Source organism: Nannobrachium achirus (assembly GCF_963921795.1).
Source record: "Nannobrachium achirus genome assembly, chromosome: 6".
NCBI classification, from domain to species: domain Eukaryota; kingdom Metazoa; phylum Chordata; class Actinopteri; order Myctophiformes; family Myctophidae; genus Nannobrachium; species Nannobrachium achirus.
The window spans coordinates 30951815-30977301 of NC_137815.1; the positions used below are offsets into that span (position 1 = coordinate 30951815).

The 25487-nt window shown below is 43.8% G+C and overlaps 1 protein-coding gene across 1 annotated transcript in view; it reads right to left on the reverse strand.

Moving 5' to 3' along the window:
- Positions 1-25487, reverse strand: part of mapkapk2a (MAPK activated protein kinase 2a) — a 45007-nt gene extending 19520 nt beyond the window's left edge. Inside the window, exon 1 of the mRNA XM_080729155.1 lies at positions 24695-25487. Coding sequence (XP_080585281.1) covers positions 24695-24985 — 291 coding nt within the window. The 5' untranslated portion in view covers positions 24986-25487. The remainder of the gene's footprint in view (positions 1-24694) is intronic.

Below are 25487 nucleotides of genomic sequence, written 5' to 3' on the forward strand. Positions count from 1 at the left end.
CTCCCTTATGCTGTACGCCAGGGTTCTCCAAATAGTTTTCCCCAAGGTCCGAATTATGTCTAGGGTACCAAACAGAAGGCCACAACATTGCAGAGGGCGACGGTGGCGTTTCCGCTACTCCAGCAACAGGACATACAAGGTTTCCACCCAACAACGACGATATACTAGTGTTGTTGCTGCTCTTATACCACCATTATTACTGGGGTTGGTGGCCAGACAGTAGCCCCCCGCGGGCCGCAAATGGCCCGCGGGCCGCCTATTGGGGAACCCTGCTGTACGCTCTAGCCACAGGGCGGAAATACACCCTGCTAGGAAATAATAAACCCAGTGTAATTTAATAAAATGTTCTGTAAAGTCTAGGGGATGCTATTTGCTTCAATTAAACAAAATAAATAAATGTGTGCTGCCTATTGCTGCACTGAATCACTATTTCGTATACTAGTCTGTACTAATCATCAACCCATTAAAACGGGTATCATTTTCTATAATATATTATTTAGCAACATACGTTTTTCAAAAACTCGTAGGGTTTAGAACAGTGGTTCTCAAAAATAGCAGATCTACAAGCTCACAACACGCCACTTCGTGCCGCGCCGCAAGCTTTTACATCTGCTAGTTGTGAACCTTTTTGAAAAATCTTGAAAGTGTTGAGTAACAAGTGTTGGATAACAAATAATGTCTTTTGGGGGCGTCCGCCTGGCACAAAAAAAGAAAGCAGCCACATACAGTACATATCCTGTATGAGCCATTTCATTTGTAGAATCTGCCTCAGGTCTAGGCCTAGAATTATTGAATGCTTTAACCAGTGAAAAATAGCAGATATACAAGCTCATAGCGCTGCACCGAGTGCCGTGCTGCGAGCTTGTAGATCTGCTATTTTTGAAAAAGTCGTGAAAATGTGTGCAAATCTTTGAATATACTGTATGTATTTTCAAAGCGAACGTTTGTAACTCAAATTTTGCTTCTGGGTGGTCCCTGGAACTAAATATTTTGAGATGCGGGTCCGTGGCCAAATAAATATCATTTTGGGGGTCCTTCACATTAAAAGGTTTGAGAACCACTGACATAGTAGTCTCTCGAGAACAGACTAACTGAGCTCCAGTTAAGTGAAAAGGACCTTTTCTTTGACGATGGCTGGCCAGATTGCTGACATAGAAACATAGGTTTTTCAAAAAACCTCAGAAGGATTCAAAAGACACTTATAGGATCGGGCCAAAATTCTAATTTTCACGATTTTTCAAAAATAGCAGATCTACAAGCTCGCAGTGCGGCACTCGGTGCCGCGCTGTGAGCTTGTATATCTGCTATTTTTCAATAGTTAAAGCATAAAATAATGATACACAATAATGTGTACCCGTTCTAAATGGTTAAAAACAATATCCACATACTGTGCACATATAGGCTAAAGCCAGGACACTCTTGGCCATTCCCGGGGCTGCACTACACTACACTGCCCAGCCTAGAGACCTACTTTCCCTGTCCTGACCTGGATGTTGCATAATGTCAATAAGGGCCTGGCTGAGCCTGTCCTCCTCCTAGGTGTTAACTCCCAGCGGAGCCATAGAACAGCCAAGTGGAAGTGCAAAATAAAGCAATATATAAGCCACAAGAGGCCGTGGTTGACAAAATCTTAGATGGCCAAGTAAGCACAGTTTTTATGATATGATATGTTATGTTATCTATGTTTCCTAAGCAACAACGGGGTCAGCCTGACACTAGGAAGTTCACAAAGCCCGGAACGAACATCCAGGACATCATTTTGTTTGACCGTTTACAGCCTGAGACAGTTACCAAAACCACAAACAAATGAAATATGACACATGGATGGACCTTAACCGTCATATAAATGCCACGCGGCCACGGGGACATCAATCAGACTAGGGCGACCATGTCCAAGTTGGCCAATGGCTGCCCATGAATCCCAAACCCTGAACAACAACAGGCCTCCGCAACACTGACCACAGTGACCCCCGCCGCTGAGCACCAAACACGGACCCGTTGGTTCAGTAGTTACACATTGGGAAGTAGTTTAAATAAAAAAAGGTGAATATTTGACCAGCATTACCCCTGCTTTCCATCTGTCAAAGAGAGGAACTGAGATGGGGAGATGCTCTGAAACTGATAGCAACCCTTCCGAATATAACAACCTGGCTACGCAAACAAAGACACACACACACACACACACATATATACATTCTGTCACCTCTCCGCTAGTGCCGTGTGCGGCGGCATAGGCCAACATCTGCTGTGGTCCCTTTGAGGCTAAGCAGTGAGCCTTGTGGAGGAGGAGTCGTGGGGGGGGGGCAGATGGACATACAATAAACCCCTCCAGCCCGACACAAAAGCCCCCCCTGAGCCCGAGGCGTGAGGACAGAGGGTGGCTTGGGGGGGGTTTGAAGGATCAATCTTCCACCTGCCTCTGTGTGGGACACGCATGGAAGGGGTTAAAGACTGCTTCCGTCACTGCAGGAAGAGGGTTTAAGATAGATAGAGATGGACTGACAAGAGGGTGGCAGGGGATACGGTTCCCTGTAGGGGTTAGAACAACCCATTTTCCTGTGACCCATGGGGGTTAAATCCGCAGTGGGGATGAGGCTTTGTGTGTTATTGAGGGTAGTCATTGTGCTCTGGCTTATACAGTAAGTGAGACATCAAACATGTTTGTGTGTTATTTTTGGCAACGCTGGGTCAAATATCCATATGGGGTGTGAGTCTGACTGTCTCTCTCTCTGTGTGTGTGTGTGTGTGTGTGTGTGTGTGTGTGTGTGTGTGTGTGTGTGTGTGTGTGTGTGTGTGTGTGTGTGTGTGTGTGTGTGTGTGTGTGTGTCTGTCTCATAATGACATGCACAGGCACCTTGATGGGGCTTGTTTTGAGAGGTTGTCCTTGGCAGGGTTTCTGACGTTGCAGTGACGTGTCGTGGAGCTTTTGTGCCCTGACCTCCATTCATCGCGTGTCAAGAGTTCCAGCAATCACGTAACAAGGCATGATTTATGTTTCATCGTACGACGGTGACACACACCAAAACAAAGCAGATCTACAGGCTCACAACAAGCTTGTAGATGGCTGGTTTTGGCACGTGAGACGTGACATCATTGTATGAATCCGACTGAGCAAAAACTTGAGCCCAACATTATCAAAGCAGCCCTGAGCTTAACATAAACAAAGTGGTCAGTGACTGCTTAACCCATTCAGGACTGAGGCCGATTCTAAAAACGCTTTTATGAAAAACTTCAAATATTTAATAAAAAATGTCAAAAGAATTATTGTTGCTATGTACTGTACATAGCATTAGCAACAAGAACCCAAAAATGGGTTCCCGTCTTGAAAGGTAACAAGATATATTCTTCAAATGCCTTCTAAATCAGAGGTTCTCAAACTTTTTCGTGCCAAGGACCCCCAAAATGACATGTATTTGGCAGCGGACCCCATCTGAAAATGTTTTGTGCCGGGGACAAAACATCGAAATTATAAAAGAACAAATTCAAACATTCAAGCCCACAGTGTGGCATGAAGTGACACGCTGTGAGGCCAAGTAATCAGGTGTTTGTTTGTATGTTAGTAGGGCTTGAGGAATGTAAATCAAACCATGAATTAGAAAAACAACGGCTAAAGCTCAGTACAGGTGGGTGGGTGTGAGTCAAGTAGGCGGGCTTGCATCCAACGTAAAGGCAGCCAGACAGACACACGCTCAAGGCATCTTTCTGTCTGGCTAACAGGTGTTCCGTTGCGCAACACAGCCGTCATCATTAAAAGATAGAAATCACATCAGTCAAAAACAGCCAAAATTCAAACGAACGTGGCATTGAGTGACTGCATCTACAGTACAGCACACATAATAGAAAAAAACAGCTGTCTCACTTCCTCACGCAGACGGACGGAGGGGGGTGGAGCGGTGAGGTGGCCGACCGAGGTGGAGGAGGTTCTGATGAGGACGATAAGGATTGGGAAATCAGACGAGGTGAGAGAGAGGAGGGGACGAAGAGACACATACCGTACCTAGATGCTGCTGAGTTGAGTGACTAACTTAAGATGAGAGAGTAGGAGTGGGCGATACATATCACAATATTTTCCCAAGCTGTATCATGATACACGATCTTATCACGATTCTTTTTCATGTTCGTTTTTATGGTTATTTTTCAAGTTATTTAACAGCAAGAAAAAGGGAGTAACAGACCATTTAGAATAGTGGTCCTCCAGGGACTCCTTTTGGGAGGTCTACATTGATCCTTACAAGTATGTAACTCTTGACAATATACAGATGAAACCAAATGGACCATTAAGGGGAGACCATGACAAGTTTGAGAACTACGGATTTAGACAAAAATGCAGGTTTAAATGAATTATGCAACAAATCTCTGTATTAACAATTCAACAGGACTTTTTATAAGGCTACATCATTGTATCACAACATATATGATATCTCTGAAAAGGCATATCGTGGAGACATTGTATCATCTCAATGATATTTATCACCATATGGGCTCTTTTCCACCGGCAGCGATAACGATGACGATAACGATTTAAAAAAGTGGGTTTTCAATTGAAGTGGATTGGCAGCATCCACCCAACACCGATAAAGACAACGATAGCCGACAACTACATCGTTAGGATCAACAACGATGTGGTTAAGATCACAGTGATATGGAACTGGGTCTCTGACAAACAGCTGGATGTGCGCTGTTAATTGGCACCTCTTCACATTGATGTCCGATAACTTTATCGGACATCAATGTGAAGGCATAATTATCGCTTTGATATTTTATGGCTATCGTCATCGTTATCGCTGCCGGTGGAAAAGGGCCCACCCCTATGAGAGAGTTGGGAATTTCAGCTTTTTAATCTTAGTTCCACCTCACCAGAAAGGCTGAAACTCCCCCCCTCTTTATCAGATCATCACGTCTCTACAGAAAAATGCAAAGAATGATGCGTTATTTACCTAATTATTCCACTGTCCTACGGGTTTCTGTAGGATGTGACTCTGTGTGTGTGTGTGTGTGTGTGTGTGTGCGTGTGTGTGTGTGTGTGTGTGTGTGTGTCTGTGTGTGTGTGTGTGTGTGTGTGTGTGTGTGTGTGTGTGTGTGAGCGAGACTGTGTGTGTGTGTGTGTAATGTGGGGGAGATCAGAGCAAGGGAAAGTCCACTGACTAATAGTAATAGTCAATAATAGTATTCTCTGTTCCGTTCTGGGCCGTTCCCACAGAGAAAAGCCTTTTGAGCCGAGGGGTGCTTTGGATCAAGTCCATAGCGCTCACACACAGCGTGATGCACGCACCATCATCTATATAAATGCAATCTGACGCACGTCCACAAAGACTCGTGGACGTGTTTTGGTGTCAAGCCTCGCACGTCCGTGTAAGCTGACCGTGCCTTAAATTAATTCAAAGGTACCAGATGGACTTCGGAGGGCTTATTTTTGTGAGCAGCCTCAATCACCGGGACCCTCAGTGATGTGAACGATGACTTGTCTGTGCAGAGCTGCCAGACATATTTCTTACCCCTGATATAAAATAAATCCGTGTTTGTTCCATTCAGACATACATGAGCAGTGCTGTATGAATCACCTCCTGGCAGTTTGTTTCTGAATGATGCCACAGAAAAAAACACAATCATATTCACTTCCCTTTTCTGATAAGACCATTCAGCAGCACTCAACCACTTCACTTCCTTATTCGGGACGCATCACGAGGCCGACGCAGGCAGAGAGAGAGGAGATGTAGACAAAGACAAAAATAGATCCAGAAAATGTTAGGCTGAGCTGACATACAATAGATCAGACATTAGCATGAGACCAACCCGCAGAAAAGAATACGTTCACACTTTCAGAGGCAAAGAGTATCAGATATAACCACGGCCTCATGTTCAATCATTCATAAAAAAAAATTAAAAAAAGAGTGAGGCTGAAATATATTTCTACCATGTACAGCACTTAGGTCAGCTTTGGGCTGTTGTAAATGTGCCCTTGATTAATCAAATAACCTTAAAGCATGTTTTTAATTTATTTTTTATGTATCAACGAATCAACATGAAAATGTTTTAATGTACTGTATGTTTATATTCATATAGCCATTGCCCGTGGTTGTGTTGTGTACTGAGGTGAAAGTATCAGCTCGTAGAATATTTAAGACGTATCAGTGATTAAATGTTTCTCCAAATTTGGGCACTGTTTCACCCGTTTATGCCCATGGTGTTCCGTGATGTCAGTCAGTGATGTCAGTCATCTCCAAATTTGGTCACTGTTTCAGCATGTGGGTACATCAGATTTGGGCACTGTTTAGTATCAGTGATGTCAGTCATGAAGTCATCTCCAAATGTGGGCACTGTTTAGTGATGTCGGTCATCTTCAAATGTGGGTTGACGGACGTCAGTCAGTGATGTCAGTCATCTCCAAATTTGGGCGGCTGTTACCTTTGTGGCAACACTGTTTAGCATCAGTGATGTCAGCATACAGACAGACGCCAGACGGCGGACAGACAGACATTATGTAAAATAATAGTTAGATTAGATACATCGATTAGTCATTAACCAGCTGCACTAATGTAACTTTTCTCTTCTACCCCGGATTAGAACCCGGGTTTCCAGCGCAAGTGCTGACACTTTTAGCATTGAGCTAATAGAGCCTGCCAGCCCTGCCTGCTATCAGGGGATACATTTAATTTTGGCAATTCAAACCAGAAACAGGTCAGGATCGTGTCAAAGTCATGTCATCGATTAATGGATTTGTTTGATTAACAGTTGAACCACTATAGGAGACCAGCCAGCAGAAAAGAGGCAAAGAGTCAATCATTAGGCTATGATTCTCATTCATTAAGAAAAAGTGTGAGTCCCGTTCCCAACAATCTCAATGTCTCTCCCTGTTTCCGGTCCATCTCCACTGTAAACTATCAATTAAAGGCAGAAAAGCCAAAACAAATATCTAAAAAGGAGATGACAAAAAGAGTGAGACTGAGTGAAATTCTCTCTGTGGGTGGCTGTTAACATTCAACATGGAAAGTAAGTTTCTAGGGAAAAGCGAGTAGGAGGCAGCAATTAAATACTAGTCTCTGCCACAGCCACAATGCCACATCCTCCATAATAACACAGACTAAACTTGGAAGAGGAGGTGACAGAAACAGCATGATAGGGTCTGAAGTGACTGGGCATCATCATCAACAACAGGACTGGGTACAGAACACATCAAAATGGCATCAATGATGTCTCATTTGTAGTCAAAGCAGCTTAGCGACACCAAGCTAAGTATATTTACTAAAAAGAGATTTAGCAACAAGCTGATCTGATTGTTGTCGTGTTAGTGAGCTCAGCTGATACCAGACCATAAACATCACACTGCAACACACCAGACACCACAGATCACATGCAGTGGTGTAAAGTAACTAAGTACCTTTACTCAAGTACTGTGCTTAAATACACTTCATTTGCGGTAGACCTATTTGTACTTTACTTTGAGTATTTCCAATTTCCAATACTTCTACTCCACTACATGTGGATCATATAATTGGTCCACACTAACGTTCATGATAATAGCATAATGTTTTTCTAGTTTGTCTCTCAGAGGAGGGATGTGGGCAAGTTAGAAACCCATCGTCTTATGACATCATCGATGGGGAATCCAAGCTAATAGAAAATGCAGGCTTTCTATTCCTGAAAAACTGCAATGGTAAAGTGGAAGCCATTGTTCTCGCGATAACAAAAATATTGTTTAAAAAAAAATCTGTCAAACGATGATGTCACAAGACCATGGATTTCTGAACTTCCAACAGCTCTCCCAAGAGACTTGGACCGAGTAGATTTTTTCCTTTTGCTATTTTATTATGAAGATTAGTGAGAACCTATTATATGAATATAGGTTGAAAAGAGGCAAAGTCATCCTTTAAGTAAGAAATGTGGGTACTTTTTCCAACACAGATCACATGCCACACTAATCAGAATCATCCTAAAGCCTCATTTAACCACTTGAGCACTATTAGGTATATCATAACTCATAAATCATAAATAGCTGTAGAAAGAAACTAGCTTGTAGATCTGCTTTTTTGTTTTTGCCAATATAGCTTGAGGAACCTTTCAACGGGCAGGTGTCGCCGCCATCTTGAGGTTTTCGCCAATACCTTCAATGGGGTGACGTCACCTTCTCTAGATCAGTGGTTCTCAACCTGTGGGTCGGGACCCCAAATTATTTTGGGGGGGGTCCCCAGATGATTAACTTAACTCATTGCATGCCAGGCCCGATAGTCCCGAGATTATTTTAATGTCTTTCCCTGCCAGGCCCGATAGTCCCGAGAATTTCCGCCATTTTGAAAAAAAAAAAATTCAAAAAAAATTTTTTTTCAAATTTTTTTTTGGACCCCAAAAAATGTAGTAGGCATGATAGAAATCGCGAAATTGCATGTTTAACCCCCATAGCAACCCCATCTATCAAACATGGCAGCCATCTTTGTTTACATTTTAGGAAAACATAATGGCTTGTATCTCATGAATGCCTGAACGGATTTCCATTCGGATTTTTTTGTTTGAAAGCTGTGAGCAATGTGGACACACGTGGTGCATTATCTAGGCATGGGTGTGCATGATCCGTGCACTATGAATTACATGGAAGTCTATGGAGACCAGAGGCACCATAGAGTACGAAGGTATTGTTAAATGGCGGGGAATGTGTTAATGTGCAACATTGTTTTCTCACTCAACAGTAAACAAACCAAAATAAAGTTTAAGTGTATAGAGGGTATATGCACATTTCTAAAGTGACAATTTAAGGACTTTAGAATACCTCTAAAATTACAAAACATTGGCCAAATTGTGAAATATTATTTGCAGAAATTGTGAAAATAGCCAATCTACATGCTCACAACGCCTCGCAACGCGTGGTGTTGTGAGATCTGCTATAGATCTGCTATTTTCACAATAGAACCGTGTTATATAAAATGTAGTGACTCAACTCTTAGTGCTCGTCTGGGTGGGGGGGTTGCCCCAGTTCAAATATGATTATTTTGGGGGTCGCGGCCTGAAAAGGTTGAGAACCACTGATCTAGATAATGACCTTCTTCAATGGGGTGACATCACCTTCTCTAGATGACATGCTCAAAATAGGATGAAAGTGGTTAAGTATGTTTTTAGGACCCCCTCGAAAACGAGATGCTGCATCTCAAGGGGTTATTCCGGATGGATGGATAGACAGACAGAGATAGAGAGAGACAGAGTGTAGTAGTGTAGTAAGTAAAGTATTATTAGCACAGCTCATAACCAGTGCTACATTAGAGCAGAGAAACATATTTGTACGAGAAAAGAAAATAAATGCAGTCAACCATAACGCATTGCAAGCTTGTGCATCTCAAGCCTAATGTATGGCCCGTTGCACACTGGAAAAGACAGACCTACAAGCTCACAGTGCGTCACATGACATCCACGACGAGTTGCGAGTGAGTGGGTCGGCTATTTTCGACAGGCGACACACCGTGAAGTATATAAATCTGACTTTAGTAGCTCACATACTGCCCGCCTGCCTGCCTGGCTGCCAAACCAGTGGTGGCCAAACACTTAAGCCCTTCAGTCCAATGTCACTAGAGATAAGACACACACATTCCTCTGGAACAACACCGAGCATTGCTTTAGTGCATCCCCCCTCCCACACACACACACACACGCACACACAAACAGTCACACACACACCCCTTGCCATGGATCCGTTTTGGAAATTCCCACCTTGTTCCATCTTGAAGTCTTAAGTCCACGCATGGGGTTGACGTGCTGAAAAACTGCAATATTGATCCCTTTAAAATCTGAAATTTCGGGGTGCCCGCTGGCCAACTGTTCCAGGCGCATACCACTTAGGCATTGCAACATAGGCATGGATGCCTGGCGGTGTCGCCGGTTCGATTCCCGATCCGGACAACCTTTGCCGCATGTCACTCCCCATCTCTCCTACAGCCACCAATATTGAGTTAGGAAGAAACAGTTAAAATGAGAGAGGTGAAGCGGCTGAATCAGACTTGAGCCACGAGCAGCACCAACGCCAAGCAAGCGTTTTTGTATTGAAAACTAAGAGAGAAGCTGCCATGGTTAGGGATGGGTACCAAATTTCGGTACCAAGCAGGAACCAATAAGGAAGCAAGCAGGAACCAAGACACACCCACCTACCATTTTTTTTTTTTTTTTTTGCTATTGATATCCTCTGCATAGGTGTTCTATCTGTCTGTCATTCAATGTTAAAATGAGATACATAAAGGTTTCCTGTGTAAATAAGCCGAAAAGCTTACTAGGATCTCCTTTTAGGTGACCTTGTACCAGTGAACTGTACCGTCATGAAAACTGTACCTTTTCCTATGCAAACTTCTAATAAAGTCTTCAATCAATCAAAGCGAGTAGTTCACTCTCTCTGATGAAGCGCACAGCACACAACTCCTGGTGTGTGTGTGGCACTTGTGTGTGTTCTCGCGCTAATTTGGAGACAAAAGCACAGAGCATATCCCAAACGCTGAGGTAAACGTGTTTTGTTTGATTGGACGTGGCATGCCTCCAAAGGGAGCTCCCAACTACTGTCCCTTGCATTGGATGTATATTTTGCAGCGCTGTGTGCAATCGCCTCGTCCATCCAAGTTGATCCAACACACACCTCCCAGACAAGTAAAGCCTGACTTGTACTTCGTCGTAAGATGTGTTGCATGCCGAAAGTGGCTGATCTAGAAAGCACTCTAAAGTGTGGCTTCATTACAACACAGAACCCAATGAAGTCTGGTTTACAGAAACATTTAAGACAGTGTGGCATTGATCTGAAGGCTATGTGTCTGAGGCTGTTTCACTCGCAGCAATAAGACCACCGGTGGCCGATCTCTGGCTTCCAGTGACTTCCAATCTCTTCAGAATAAGAGTATCCCTGAAGCCATTGAAATACAATTTATTTGCACATTATAACTATAAATTAAGCATTTAAACAAGCCTATACAACACAAATTATGTTTCTGTGTGTAAAAAAACACAATAAAAAACTTTTTGGAACCGAAATAGGGAACTGTTAGTTACCGGAACCGATAAGCAGAACCGGAACCAGACTCATAAAGATCCAAAGATACCCATCCCTAGCCACAGCTGAACAGGAACATGCATACATACATATATTCTTTCCACAGAACCTAGTGCACTTTAACCTCTGTGCTTGTGTGCTCAGGCTTACAGGTTAGACTGGTTTCCTTGACTACAGTCATGGAAACCAGTCTACTTCTGTCAGAACTGGATCACACAGCAAACCATGAATCAAGTTGTAGACAAGCTGCAACATAACTAAAATCAATGTGTTTGGAAACCAAATGACGCCAGCCCATGTAAAAAAAGGTAAAAAAAAAATCGGTTCATTTTGTGAATGACAGGACAACAATGGCAGAAGTAGGAGGCTTGTCGACCTGTACACAGTGTTAATAGAAATGCTGTGGCAGTTCATTTTCACTGTGAGGTGGCAGTTCTTGAGCTTAGCTAGTCATCTTGATGCAATTTATCTATCTTTGGTCAAAACCAGAATTATGTTATCCAAGAATAATTGCATCACACTGTAGCACCTATAAAAACACTCCTGTCAAACTCCACCATATGTCCGCCAACATTCCAGATATCTGTACTCAATTACAGTGCTCAATTGAGAAAGGTACCTTATTTCACTGTATGTGGGAGTGTCCTATCCTAAGATGCAAATATTTTGGAATGAAGTCATAAAGTGTCTTTCAGGAATCTTTAAAATCACAGTTCCACTAAGTGCTAAACTCTGTATACTCGGAATCCATCCAAGGAACTTTACACAATCAGCGAAACTAGCTAAAATCTTAGACTTTGGTCTTCTCCAAGCTAGAAGAGTTGTGGCATTATGCTGGAAAGGTGTTGATGCCCCAACGTTGAGGATGTGGCATCGGGAACTCATGAACTCTATTGGGCTGGAGAGGTTAACCTATAAGCCGGTTTTCCATATGCATGGCCCCACTCCACTCCACCCCACACCACACACTTGTGTCGGGTTTTCCACTACAAGGAACTGGGTAGAGTGATGTGAAAGTGGTACAAAACGAGGTACTAAAACAGCTCCACTCTAGAGTGGGTCCGGGCTGTGCCAAGTGAGGCCAAATCAGTGACGTCTACATGCTGCTGATACTGATTGGTCAGAGTCTCACGGCTGAGCTGTGTCTTTCAACACAACAACTTCAGACAGATTTTAGTTACTATGCAGTCACGGCTGCAAATCAAATATAAAAGCAAAGCCTGTTTGTTTTATATATCTGTTTATAAAGAGGTCGATTAGGCAGAATTGTGTTCCCCAGCCCTGCAGTTGAGATACCACGAAGCACGAAGAACATACCAGTAAGACTCCCTAATCGGGAGATAAGCGACCGTAGGTCACTTATCTCCACAAATAGGGCAAAAATGTGTTTTGCCAAAATCTTCCTGATCCATGTTGATGACATGAGTGTAGACATACTGTGTAGTGATTTTCGTGATTTTAGGGCAACATGTGTAGGAGCAGTGTCCAAAAATGTGTTTTTAAAAATCGGCCTGGAGGTGGCGCTATATGGGAGAGATTCATGTTGATGGGATGAGTGTAGACATACTGTGTACCGATTTGCGTGATTTTAGGGCAAAAATTGTAGGAGCAGTGTCCAAAAATGTGTTTTGCAAGAATCGGCCTCATGGTGGCGCTAGAAGAGGGCCATGTGAGAAATGAGGGGTGGGGTCTCCGCGCCGGCAAGGCGGACGAATAGGTACCGGCCCCGGCTGTCCCGGTCGCTCCTAGCCGGAGTTACGGCATTTTATGTGAGCTGCAGTGTAGGGGGTCCTCCACTGGGGGCGCCACCACTTTTGCATCCGTTCTGGAGCACCAGGAGTCGGTGGTCCCCGGGAATTCCCCGTGAGCAGCCCCGTTGGGGTGGTCATTTGGTCAGTTTAGCACATTTGGTCATTTTTTACATCTGGGGGTCCCCCAGGGACCTGGGGGTCCCTGGAGCTCCGGGGGTCCTTGGAGGTTGTAGTTTGGCAGGTAAGGAGTGTGTGTGCAAAATTTGGCATGGATCGGGGCAACGGTTGCGGAGATATGAGCAGGGCAAGAGTGTGACGTGTGAGGTGTGACAGACAGACTGACTGACGGACTGACGGACGGACTTACACTTTGTGCAGGGTTTGATAGTAAATGCGACCTACGGTCGCAATTAACCAACACAAACAGTGGACGTCGCGAGTCGCAATTATCAATGGCCAATGCGTCGGCCATCCGTTATTTTATATAGATCTCAGTGAGATGTCTCCTGTTTGTATTTGTAACTGCATGTGTTGAATGGGGAAAAGAATCTACAGTAGCCTAGCCTACATGTTCTGTACTGTAGCTGCGCTAGCATGTATGCTAGCGCAACTAGCCTCTACATTAGCTTACTTCTTTGTATAGTTTGGCCAATAAAGTTATTATTTGACCATGAACATCCCGACATGAAGAACTGTGTGAGTGTGTGGCATCTAAAACATTGTCCACCACATCTCTAAAAATAATTAGCGCAAGTTAGCGTCTCCGTTGTGTTTGTTTACAGAGAAAGATCCTAGATCCATATGTTGAAGAAAGGGGTGTCGTTTTCTTTCGGGAGCAGAGGGTGGAGGGTAGTGGGAGGGGGGATATTGTACTGTAGTGGAAAACCTACATATGAAAATGCGGTGCAGTGCAGTGTCGTGTCGTGTCGTGTAGTGTCGGGCTAAAAACTGGTATAGAAAACCGGCTTAAGTGGTTAGGGGCAGACAGAGCGATTTTGTCGAGCTCTGGGAGGTGTATATGAACGCCATGAAAACAAGTGCTTGAATGTAATAGTAATATATAGTAAAGAAGGTGGATGGTTACAAATAGATCAGAGCCAACCAGATTTTGGGTTCTGATGCTGATCCCAATTTTTAGAGAGTCCTAGACCATCAAATAACAATGTTTTTGACAAGAAAGTGCAAAATCTTGAAATCAATTTGAAAAACAATTTAAGATGTTCTATTGGGAGCATTTAACTTGAAATTAATTACATTTTTAGAAATGACTTTTTCATAGATAAAACATTTATTTAAATGGAGTATTATTATACATTAAACTTCCATATGAAAAGAAAATGTAACTTGAATTTTACAATGCAATGAAAAGAAAATACATAAAACCACTTCCTATTCAAATCATTTTAAATGTATCAGATCTACACATGACAGTCTAGTAGGAATCTACCTATTGCACTCTGTGTGTGTATTAGAGTTGTGCGGTTTTTCGGTGTTTCGGTTTGATACGGTGTTATAAAATGTTGACGGTCTCGTAAGTCAAAACCGAAAACCGTCACGTGACATGTGCGTCACTGCAGCATTTGCCGTGTTTACGGAAGCAGCAGAAATCACTCCTGAAGGAGGAGAGGAGACACAGAGATAATAGTAGCAGCTGGACTGGAGGGAGACCTGGTCTCTAAAGAAATGCACGAGGCTTAGCTTGAAGCTAAACACGGTGGATCTACAAGCTCACAACACGTTGCACGGTCGACGAGCCACAAGCTTGTAGATCAGCTATTTTTGTATGCCTCTCGTCTCCTCCAAGGCTAAAGGAACGGGGCTAAAGCGCTAGCATGCTAACGATTTAGCCACGTTCCTTCAGGAGGAAAAACAACAACAAACGTAGGCTAAAAGTAACAATTATGTGACGTCAGTGAATCGATGCAGAACGGCACGCGGCTGTATGCAAGCAAATTGTCTTATATTAATCTAAAAACTTTTAAGAAGTCTTCTACTCCATCAGTGTTTACTATGCAGTGTGTGCTGTGCGCTTGCCGCTTGACACAGCACCCAGTACAGCGGCGTCAATTCAGAAAAAGCTAAGGTATGGCAACATGACTGGTGTCTTGCATGCGCGCCCTCGCGCGTGTGCAAGACACCAGTCAGGTTGCCATACCTTAGCAACGGGCACGATTACAGTACATTTTATTATTTCCCCCTGTAGCCAAGGGTATGGCAGCTGCCATAGCTTGCCATACCCAATTGACACCTCTGACGCAGTACTGCAGCCAGGCAAATGCTTCAGCGTTTGTCAATCTGTGGGTCGAGACCCCAGAGAGGTCCCAAAATGATTTTGGGTGGTCCCCAAATGATTAACTTAATGTGCAACATTGTTTTCTCACTCAACTGTAAACAAAACAACAATAATATAATAAAATAATAGTTACCTATATTATCCCGCGGGGGAAATTCAGATATCGCAGCCCAACCCAGCTGCTTTTTTTTTACATACAGTGTCGTGACAAGGACTTTTTTAACCTATGACAAATTAAATTGACTTGGGCTATTTACAATTTATTTTAGTACAGCCCAATAGTATTTACTGCATTTTTGTGGGTAACTTTTGTATCTGCTTTATAAATAAAGCACTTTGATTTTTTTTTTTATCACGTTAAAATCTATACGATTGTAAAACCGTGTAAAACCGTGTACCGGGGTTTTGGGGGGGGCCTAAACCGAGGTTAAGAAAAAATGGAAACCGCACAACCCTAGTGTGTATATATGTCACGGTTTTAAAGAGAACCAGGGCATTCGAGACGCGGAGCACTCGTGGTGCGGCACGGGGCGGAGCAAGCGGTCGCCAATACAACGTACTCCAGGCGGTGCGCCGCTCTATTGTCCACGACACTGCGAGCGGCTACCGAAGCCCCCCTGTATCCACGAAGCCCAAACGAGTTACGAGGCCCCCCTGGGTCCACGAAGCCCCAAGCGGCGCGAAGGCCAGCGGACCTTGGTCCTGCTCTTCGCCCCCGAGCGCCGCAGGCGCGAGTGGCCGCGAAGAGCGGGCCAGGGCCGCGCGGCCGGCGGAGCGCCGCGCGAGTTACGAAGCCGTGGTGAATGCAATCGTTATATTTATGCCCAGGCCGTAAGGCCTGGGCAAGCGCACGTTAAACGCCCTGTCCAAGTGACTACAATGGAGCTAATGGCTAGGCTAGGCTAGGCTAGGCTAGGCTAGGCTAGGCTAGGCTAGGCTAGTAAATAAAGAGTAAACACTTCCGGTCTGCGGCGAGTTCAAAGCGTGACGTAACTCTCTTATCCAGTGGCTGACGTCGCCATCTGGTGGTGATTAGTGTGTGGTGAACTACAAAACGAGCGCTCTTACCGAGGTCTCCCTGAGTTACCCATTTACCCTGTAACATATACATTTATACAGCCGAGCCTACTTGTGGTGCCGATATAGCAATGCAAAAATGAAAAACCTTCAGGTGGCATATAATTGCGAATATTTCTGAAGATGGACTACTGGTGCAAGTGAAATGTTTGTCACTGGTAATCTACCTGCTGTATCGATGAATTTTATGTTTAGATGCGTAGCCGTAGACTGATGGAGTCAAAGAATGTATTAATCTTGGCCTTAACAGGGATCACACAGAGTGATACAAGGTATTTCCTCAGGCTTCTGGAAACACTGGAGGAAATGTTTATGTTTTTAATTGATCTGGGCGTTATGGAGTGAAATCAGTCTGGTACTCAGGCTATCTCTGTGTTGGTTATTGTCTGTTTTGTATCTCTTTTTTATGTGGACATTAATTTTGTGTCTGAAATAAAGTTTATCTATCTACAAGACAGATCGGACAGACAATTTTTTACACACAACATACAGTAAAGCTCATGAATGTGATCTCATGGAAGGGAAGTCTGCCTTATGGCCTACTTTTAGAAGCACTTCCTCTTCACACGGTCTTGTGTCCCATTTCTGCTTCCAGAATATAGCGTTTGTCAAGAATTCATCCACCATTCTGGATCTTTCACTAGGAAACAGGTCAAACTGCTTTTATGTGACTCAGCTATTTTTATTTGTATTCACCTTTTTGGATGCACAGTTGCCACTAGTGAACTGTACTGTACAGAATGCCAGTTACAGATGCACAACAACTGGATTTTGGACACACAGAGACATCTGCATCTAAATTTATCTTGTAGATCTGCTACTTTTGATGCTTTTGTGTGACACTAAACTATGCTCAAGTAGGGCATTAATTTACGAAAAAAACTCAAAGTCTAAATCCTTTCTGAAAAAACTGATAGTGTATATAAATAAAATAAAAATCTAAAATTACACATGCTTTCCCGGTCTTAATGGGTTGAGTGGTTAATTGATTTGTTAAAACGTAAAATATGATAATATTTTTAAAAAGGCTTTAGATTATTCGATTAATCAAAAGTATAATCGCTGCAGAACATAAATGATAGTCAGTCACAGCACTGAGCAATAGACAAATACACAGAGCACTGCAGTTATGATTGCCACTCTGTGGATTCGTCTACACCTCAATAGACAAATCATCTGTTGTCAATGACATTTATTAGACCAGGGGTTCTCAAGCAATTTAATTTCAAGGACCCCCATAACTCTGAGATTGTACAAATGGAACCTAGGGTCCATTTGTACACTCTCAGAGTTATAGACCTGTAAGGTTCCATTTGGAACCCCCACAAGGAACCCTGAGGGTCCCTGGCCCCCACATTGAAACATTGTATTAGATTACATGCCAACTGTCAGCGGGGATTGAACCACTTTATAGAAGGTATGGAGGAGGGCATGGAGTTATGACCTTAACAGAGAAAACTCAGCTTCTTCTATGCGATGGTAGAGTCTGTTCTCCTATATGGCAGTGAATGCTGGACCCTGAAGCCAAATCTCTAGACGGGTGCTACACCAGAATGTTTTAAGTGTAGTGCTCAACATCAGCAAGAGTACTCATGTCACCAACAAAAACCTGTATGCTGGAATATTAAGGGTGAGCGATAAAATAGCAGCCAGGAGAATGAGACTTGCAGAACACTGCCAAACACACCAGGAGCGGCCAGCAAGCAAACTGGTGCTGTGGGAACCAACACATGGTCACCGGTCACGAGGACGTCCCAAACTAACATACAGTATGTGGATGTACTCAAGAAAGACGCAGGAGGGCAAAGCACCAACGAACGAGCTGGCCGGATGAATGGAGAACCGGGATGACTGGAAGCAACGATGGAAGGCTCGTCTGAGGACGACCTAGAGAGAGAGAGAGAGAGAGAGAACCTCTTCCTTCCTCTTTGTGCCTTCCTTCCTCCCTTGGTCACACTGTCTCATGATGACAGGGTTAACATGGCACAGTGCTTCTTCCTCTCCATCCGCTGCAAAAGCCTTTCATCAGTTACGTTGACCTTGGGCTACAACGCGGTGAGCTATCCACCTCACCGCGTTGTAGTTTCCTAACTATCACCTAGGCTTTGTTATGTATTTTTAGGTGATAGCTAGAGCGGTGAAGTGAATAGCTCTTCACCCTGGACTCTGATAGAGGCTCAAACCAGCCAGGCCAGGGTTTGTGAAAATACAGGTGAAATGTGTCACAAGCAGTATGGTTTTGTAAATGGGGTTTGGGGAGACTTATTAATATTATTATTTGTTCTTTTATTTATTTATTTATTTTTTTACCATATGCAATGAGCCCCATCAGAAACTCATTTAGCAAAACAAAAACAAGATTTTTTTCTTTCTTAATTAGCTTAACACAGGCCACAGAGAGAGGCAGAGACAGGAGGAGAGAAAGAGACAGACAGAGAGATGGTTAAGTACAAAAACAACCCGTAAATTAGCAGCCAGATAATTATCCTCATAGCCAAGGGCCTTTTCTTTCACAAAGTGAAACGACACATCACACACGGACCCACAGACACACAATAACTGGGCCTATTAATGTCACTGACAGACCAGACAAAGATTACGCCGAGCTGTAGGTCACAGCAAGGAGATCAGCATGTGACACAGCAGCAGATATGTTGGTATAATCCTAATGAAAGCCAAGTGCACGCACACGCACACGCACACACACACACACACACACACACACACACACACACACACACACACACTTCCACCAGGCACCATACAGGCTACATCGTTTTTTTAAAGCCTCATCTTTAATCAGCTCAAAATTGGAATGAATATCTATAGCCAACCATATGCCTGATCCGTCAGACCAACACATTTTGCATCAACCCGTATGGACACAATGGTCTGTTGCTCTGGGAAGAATATGAAAAGCCCAGCGAGTTTGAGACTGAGACCAAATCAATTACTAATCAATTTTCATTTAGTACATTCATGACTTTCACAGTGCCAAAATACATCAAAGATTAGCCTATCCTTGGAAAATCTATGATTTTGTATCACTTATTTGTATGAATACCATTTACTTTTCTTTATTATTCATTTACTAAATCTACCCTGTATTTTGCTAATGAGCTGAGCTGGAATAAACAATGCTTGTGGTGATGAGAAGCCTAGCTCCTCTCTCTCTGAACAAGAGGCTCCCAGGCTGGGTGATGGGAATGGAATCACAGCTTTGGCAAAAATGTCTAATGTTGAAGCTCTTTCTTGTACTCCCTTTCTCCCCGATTTAGACCAGTAATTCCTCCCCACACACACACACTACTGTGTTGTGACTGCTGTTGCACCCTACTGGCTCACCTGTCAGTCAAACACCCCCCACCGGGAGGACGTAGCACCTCCGTCACACACTCCCTGCTGACAGGTGCCGCCCCCTCCCCTCCCAGCCCGTAGGAGTACGTCCTGTGACAAATATCATCCTCCCCGATCCGGCTTCCCTCCCCCGAACACGGGCCATATGTGTTCCTATACACACTCGTCCAAACCGGATGCACTGCGGTGGATTTTTAACCACTGCACCACTTGAGCACCCCAACGTTGAAGTTCAAGAAAAATGTAAGGCTAGGGCTCCACCAGGAGCGCTGCGTGTTGCCAGCATCAAAAAATGAACAGGGGCAAATTTGGCGTCCGATGTTGACGTCGGCACTGAGCACCCTTCATTGATTAAACAGGACCCTTCATTGATTAAACAGGAACATTCCCAGCGCTGACACGATGCTCGACGTCGGCAGTGTCGGCGTCGGCTAGTACTTATGTGCATGTGTGAGTGTGCGTGTGCGACGCTGTGCGTGTGTGTGTGTGTAGGTGAGTGGGACTCATCTATGCATCTAAACTCCAGTGAGTTTTAGGGCCGATGCATACTCCACTTTTAGAGCCAAATTTATTTCGGTTCGGTTCTGGGAGTCACAAAATCTCAGCAGCACCGAATAGCTTAAATAAATCCTGTCAAGTCACCATTAACATCAAACACTTGTAAACCCAAACCCACGGTGACATCACTAATCCACGTAGCTTGCTCTGCTAGTGTGAGGGGAGGACAACAATAGGCATAGCAGCAGGTGATTGAGAGCCCAGCAGCTGTCACAGTCACACTCTCTCACTCTCAATTCAATTTCCTCTCTCTGTGTCTCATTCAGCTGGATCATTACTGGCACACATCTTGGTTCAGGGGACAAGTGAAGGTTTTGACAGCAGGTGATGATGTCACACCAGATTCCTGGCCTTGACGCACAGTAGGCACTGACTAGGCAGCCTAAAGCATCATGGGATAGAAGGGGGCAGCAGTGTAAAGTAACTAAGTACATTTACTTCAAAAGCGTACTTAAGTACACAGTCAGACAGAGATGATAAGAAAGAAGAGTATAGCCAAGACGAAGTCAACAAATAACAATCCAATTTCCTTCGCACCACTTCCAGCCTAATAAATTAACTCAGACATGAGATTTTTTATTTTACTCGAGTCAGTGAAGTGTTTCCAAATTTCGATACTTTTACTTCAACTCCCTAGACTTTAGTCACTAATTACAGTACTTTGTAGATGTTTATTATTATTAAGGTGACACGTTGTGAGCTTGTAGATGTGCCATTTTCAAAGCGTTTTATACATTTGGAAACTTCTGCGAAATCAGTACTTACAGTATTGATACTTTTGCTTAAGTACAACATTTGACTCTCCTCTTCCACCACTGGGAGGGAGGTAGGCTGACTCAGACATCCAGACATCCAGGACATTAGTGTGAATACAAGTCCCCAGCTCAGGCATCAGCTTAATAGGCTAGTATATTACAGCCTGTCCTTCTACACCAGCACAGAGAGACATCAATATTCAATAAAGCTTCAATCTGCATTTTACTGCAGTGCAGAGGCTGTCAGATGAATCAAAACGTTATAGGTTTATGTGCTGTTCAAATATACATACATGTGTCATATGGATCATAATCTAAATCCCTAATAATCACAAAACACTGGAGTTACTCTGTGTGTGTGTGTGTGTGTGTGTGTGTGTGTGTGTGTGTGTGTGTGTGTGTGTGTGTGTGTGTGTGTGTGTGTGTGTGTGTGTGTGTGACTAATAGTAGAGCTCATAAATGGTACAGTCTATTGTCTCTGTCAAGTGGAAACCCCCTATGTCCAAAACTGATACTTTACAGCAACCTTAATGCCAACTATTACAATGCCAACATTGGGCACAGGGGAGGGTGATCACTGGCAGTCTGGCACACTGGCATATTTGTGAGAGAGAGGTTTTACTTTTTACTTTTAAAATTAGATATAACAAAAAGTGTAGTCAGTTAAATTAAGTCCACTCAAATCTATCCACAAGTTTCCAACATCCCATCGTGCATTGCGCAGAAGTTGGACGGAGCTTCCGGCGCCGCAGCCGAGTGTGATCTACAAGCTCACAACGGTTGCATCTGCGACGCAACGTGAGCTTGTATGTCTGCTGTTAACCGGAAGTGTCCTGCAAATAATGCTACAGTAATTTCCCTCGGAAACAGGTGGATACCCTAAACAAATCTATCTACAAATGAAATTCTGTACATTATTCTACATTCATTCAAACTGACAACTCTGACTGGGGAGGGAGTCTGGGAGATCTGACACAAAAGTTAGCAGATCTACAAGCTCAAAACGCATCGCTTCATACCACTTTCTGGACCGGTCTTACAGATCTGCTACTTTTGTGTGACGCTGAAGTATGATCAAGTAGGGTGGTTACTTTAGGGGAAAAGACTATAAGTTAGAATATGGAGATAAGAGGTTTCTGCCCGACAGCAACCATATCAGCTACAACAACATGTGTGTACAATCACTGCAGCAGAGTCTCAGACTCCTGATACACAGTCAGACAGAAATGATAAGAAAGAAGAGTATAGCCAAGTCAACAAATAACAATCCAATTTCCTTCGCACTACTTCCAGCCTAATAAATGAACTCAGACATGAGTGTCTCATCCTGCATGACGTCTTTCATTGTCTCTTCTATTTAGCTTTCCTACTGTTTGTGGTCTATAGGGGAGCACACACCGGCTGCGCAGCATAGCGTAGCAGTATTGACACTCGCTAAGTGCTAAGAAATAGAACAGCGGCATATCGAAGCGGCAGGCAAGGCGTAAGACACGTGCCTGCGTGCGTCTGTCACCGCCGGTGTGGGTGTGTTCATTGAAAATAATGGGAGCGGCAGCGGCTGTTTTTGATGCGTGCCGTCCGCGGCCGGTGTGTATTCCCCTTTTGACCACAGACAGACAAACAACTTTTGGTGTTGTCTCTCTTCACTGACCAGTGACTAGTACTCAACAGGTCAACTCAACTCGAACATACCACGTGATTTCACCTCACACACCTCCAACAACAAGTGTTTCAAATCGTACTCAATTCATATTCAAATTGCAGCCATTTGAATAATCCAACCAGGATTTGATCTAGCCTGCATCGAGGACCTATGCAAAGAGACACAATGTGACTAGTCTATATGCAAAAAAGGACATAAAACGAAACGTACGAAAACAAAGACAAGAGACCCCTTTTAGGCTTTTGACTCGAGTCCTGTCCATCATAATACATATCACATAGCTGTCCAAGGGGAGAACTACTCACTGTACCACTCTGGTCACTGACAAATATAACATATCTTTCAAAGATACATCCAAATGCAGTAGGCTACTGCGGAAACTTGTGTGAATATATTTAATCCACATTTTAAAATGTTGTTTTGCTATCTCTCGCGCTCCATGTCCTGCCTCCCACACCTAACAAATTGGCTGGCAAAGTGCATCTAGCACCTCATAGTATCTTTGAAATTTTGAATGCAAAACTTTAGAGACGTTATATTTGTCAGAGACCGGACAGTGGTACCAGTTTGTACCAGGGAGAGTGGATCGACTTTCAAGGGACCCTGGATACCGCCTTACCTACAAAAAAAGGTAAACAGGGTCCCGAAAGGGGTTAAGTGTCCACCCTGAGACTGGGAGGTTGGGGCAACATACCAAAGACTATAAAAATGGTACCGAATTGGCTCCCCCAGCACGAAGACCCTGCGACATTATACCAACGTCATGTCCAGGGAATGTACCTGTACATCAAGCTGCCTCACTCACGCTACAGAAACAGGAGGAGATGGGCTCCTCCTGCCCTATGGGCCACATGGCTCAGCAAGGCTAAGAACCTCAAAGTAATAAGTAGACCCAGTTACACCGGCAGCGTGGAGTTTAATGTAGAATTATAAAGATGATCGTTAATAATCTTAATGCCTGACCATTATCCAATGTTTCCACATGACACGCTGCAACAACACAGGATTACACCAGACATTTGGGGAGAGGATGAGTGTGTGACACACACACACACACACACACACACACACACACACACACACACACACACACACACACACTTATGAACGTAGGTCATCTACCATCAACAGGATGTTCCCTCGCTCTGATTCATTAGATTGTGATATTGTGTAATAAGAGTGAGAGGAATATTTACAGCACTCCAGTAGCATAACATTTCCAATCAGTGTCACAAACTCATATGTTTCTTTCTCTTCTAGGCAGGAAAATGAATGAATACTGAAGTAGTGGACTATTTAGGTTCGAGGCAGACCGATTCATTCATTTGTAGTACATTGCCTGGGAAAAGGTTAATCAATGATGTCTTCCATTGATTAATCATTGACCACACAACGAGATAAAGCGATCCCTACTGACTGACTGCCCACTACAGTACACACTGTCAGTGTGATTTCACTTTTCAACAACACCACAGGCCATGTTGTTTTCAACTATAATATTATAACTCTGCGTTTTCTGTACATATACTTTTACTACTCCTAGCGTTGACAAGTTTGTGTATTATATGTCTTTAAATGTCTCGATGAATTGTATACAAAACAGTTTGTCCATAAATTCCATGCTGTACTGATGTGGTACCAATAGGAAAGATAAAACAGGCAAAATGTTGATCAAAATAACAATTCTTTTACATTCTCTAATTGTGTAGACTTCTTGTAAGTAAAGCTGTTGTTTTAACGACACTTTAACTCTTGAGAGCGTAAAATTAAACCAAGTGGACCCGTTTACGCTCTCAAGAGTTAAAGATCTATGAGGGTCCATTTGGTTATCAACGCTCCGTCATTTAGCTGGGGACCACCTGGAACCCCCTCAAGGACCACTGGTTGAAAACCACTGGACTGGTTTACATTTAGGGCGATAGCTCTGATTCTGGTAATATGTGTATGTCCATTGTCCACAACAAGAATGGTGATGAACCCTGGCCCTGGGGTCATGTTTGTTTGGTTGATTGATTGAAGAATTTATTAGAAGGTTGCATAGCAAAAAGTACAGTTTCATGACAGTACAAATCACTGACACAAGGTCAACTAAAGGAGATCCTAGTAAGCTTTTCGGCTTATTTACACAGGAACCACTTTTGATTGAGGTTTATTAGACGTATTGCATGGGAAAAGGTACAGTTTCATGACAGTTCAGTACTTCATTCACAAACAAACAAGCACACATACCTTCAAGGCGTACTTGTCCCCGCTCTTCTTCTGGAAGATCTCCAGCACCTTGCCGTTGATGCCCAGCCCCAGCACCTGGCTGGTCACCTTGTACTCGTCCGTGATGGCGTTCTTCCTGATCTGGAGCCCACCCTGGTGGGCTTTGACGTGGAACTGTAGGAACTGACCCACGGTGGCGGGGTTCGGGTTCTGCTGCTGCTGGCCCGACGAGGGGTTCTGCTGCTGCTGCTGCTGGTTCCCCTGCGTGTTGTTGGAGGGGAACAGGGGCTGGTTCTGCGCGTTGGACAGCATCGTTATTGTTGTTGTTGACCCAGAGGATACTGCCTGTCTCTCTCAACAGTGAGTCCTCTCCTCCTCCACTTGTTCTTCAACACTGATTGATTCTTCTTCCTTCCTGGGTTCAGTTTGTTAGCCTCTCTGTCTGTCTGATAAGTTATTGGGTCGTTCAAACAAGCAGCCGGGCTAAATATGCTGGTAGAGATTTTTAAAAAAAAACTATAAAATAAACACTTCGTTCGCGGTCTCTTGGTTAATAAAAACGTGCTGCTGCTGAGCTGAGTGTGCCGCTAAGCTGCTTAGCATCATGCTAGCATCATGGTCCTCCTATTCCTGACCTGTGATCTTCGGCTAGCGGTGGTGGTTAGCGCCGACGGCGGGGGTCCGTCTGCCGGTCCCTGAAAGAGCATTTCCACCCGGTTTGAGTCTATAATAGCGATACTAATACAAACATGGCCGTAAATCAAAGCTTTTAGAGCTCCGACATGAAACACTTAATTGTGCCAAAAAACTTGGC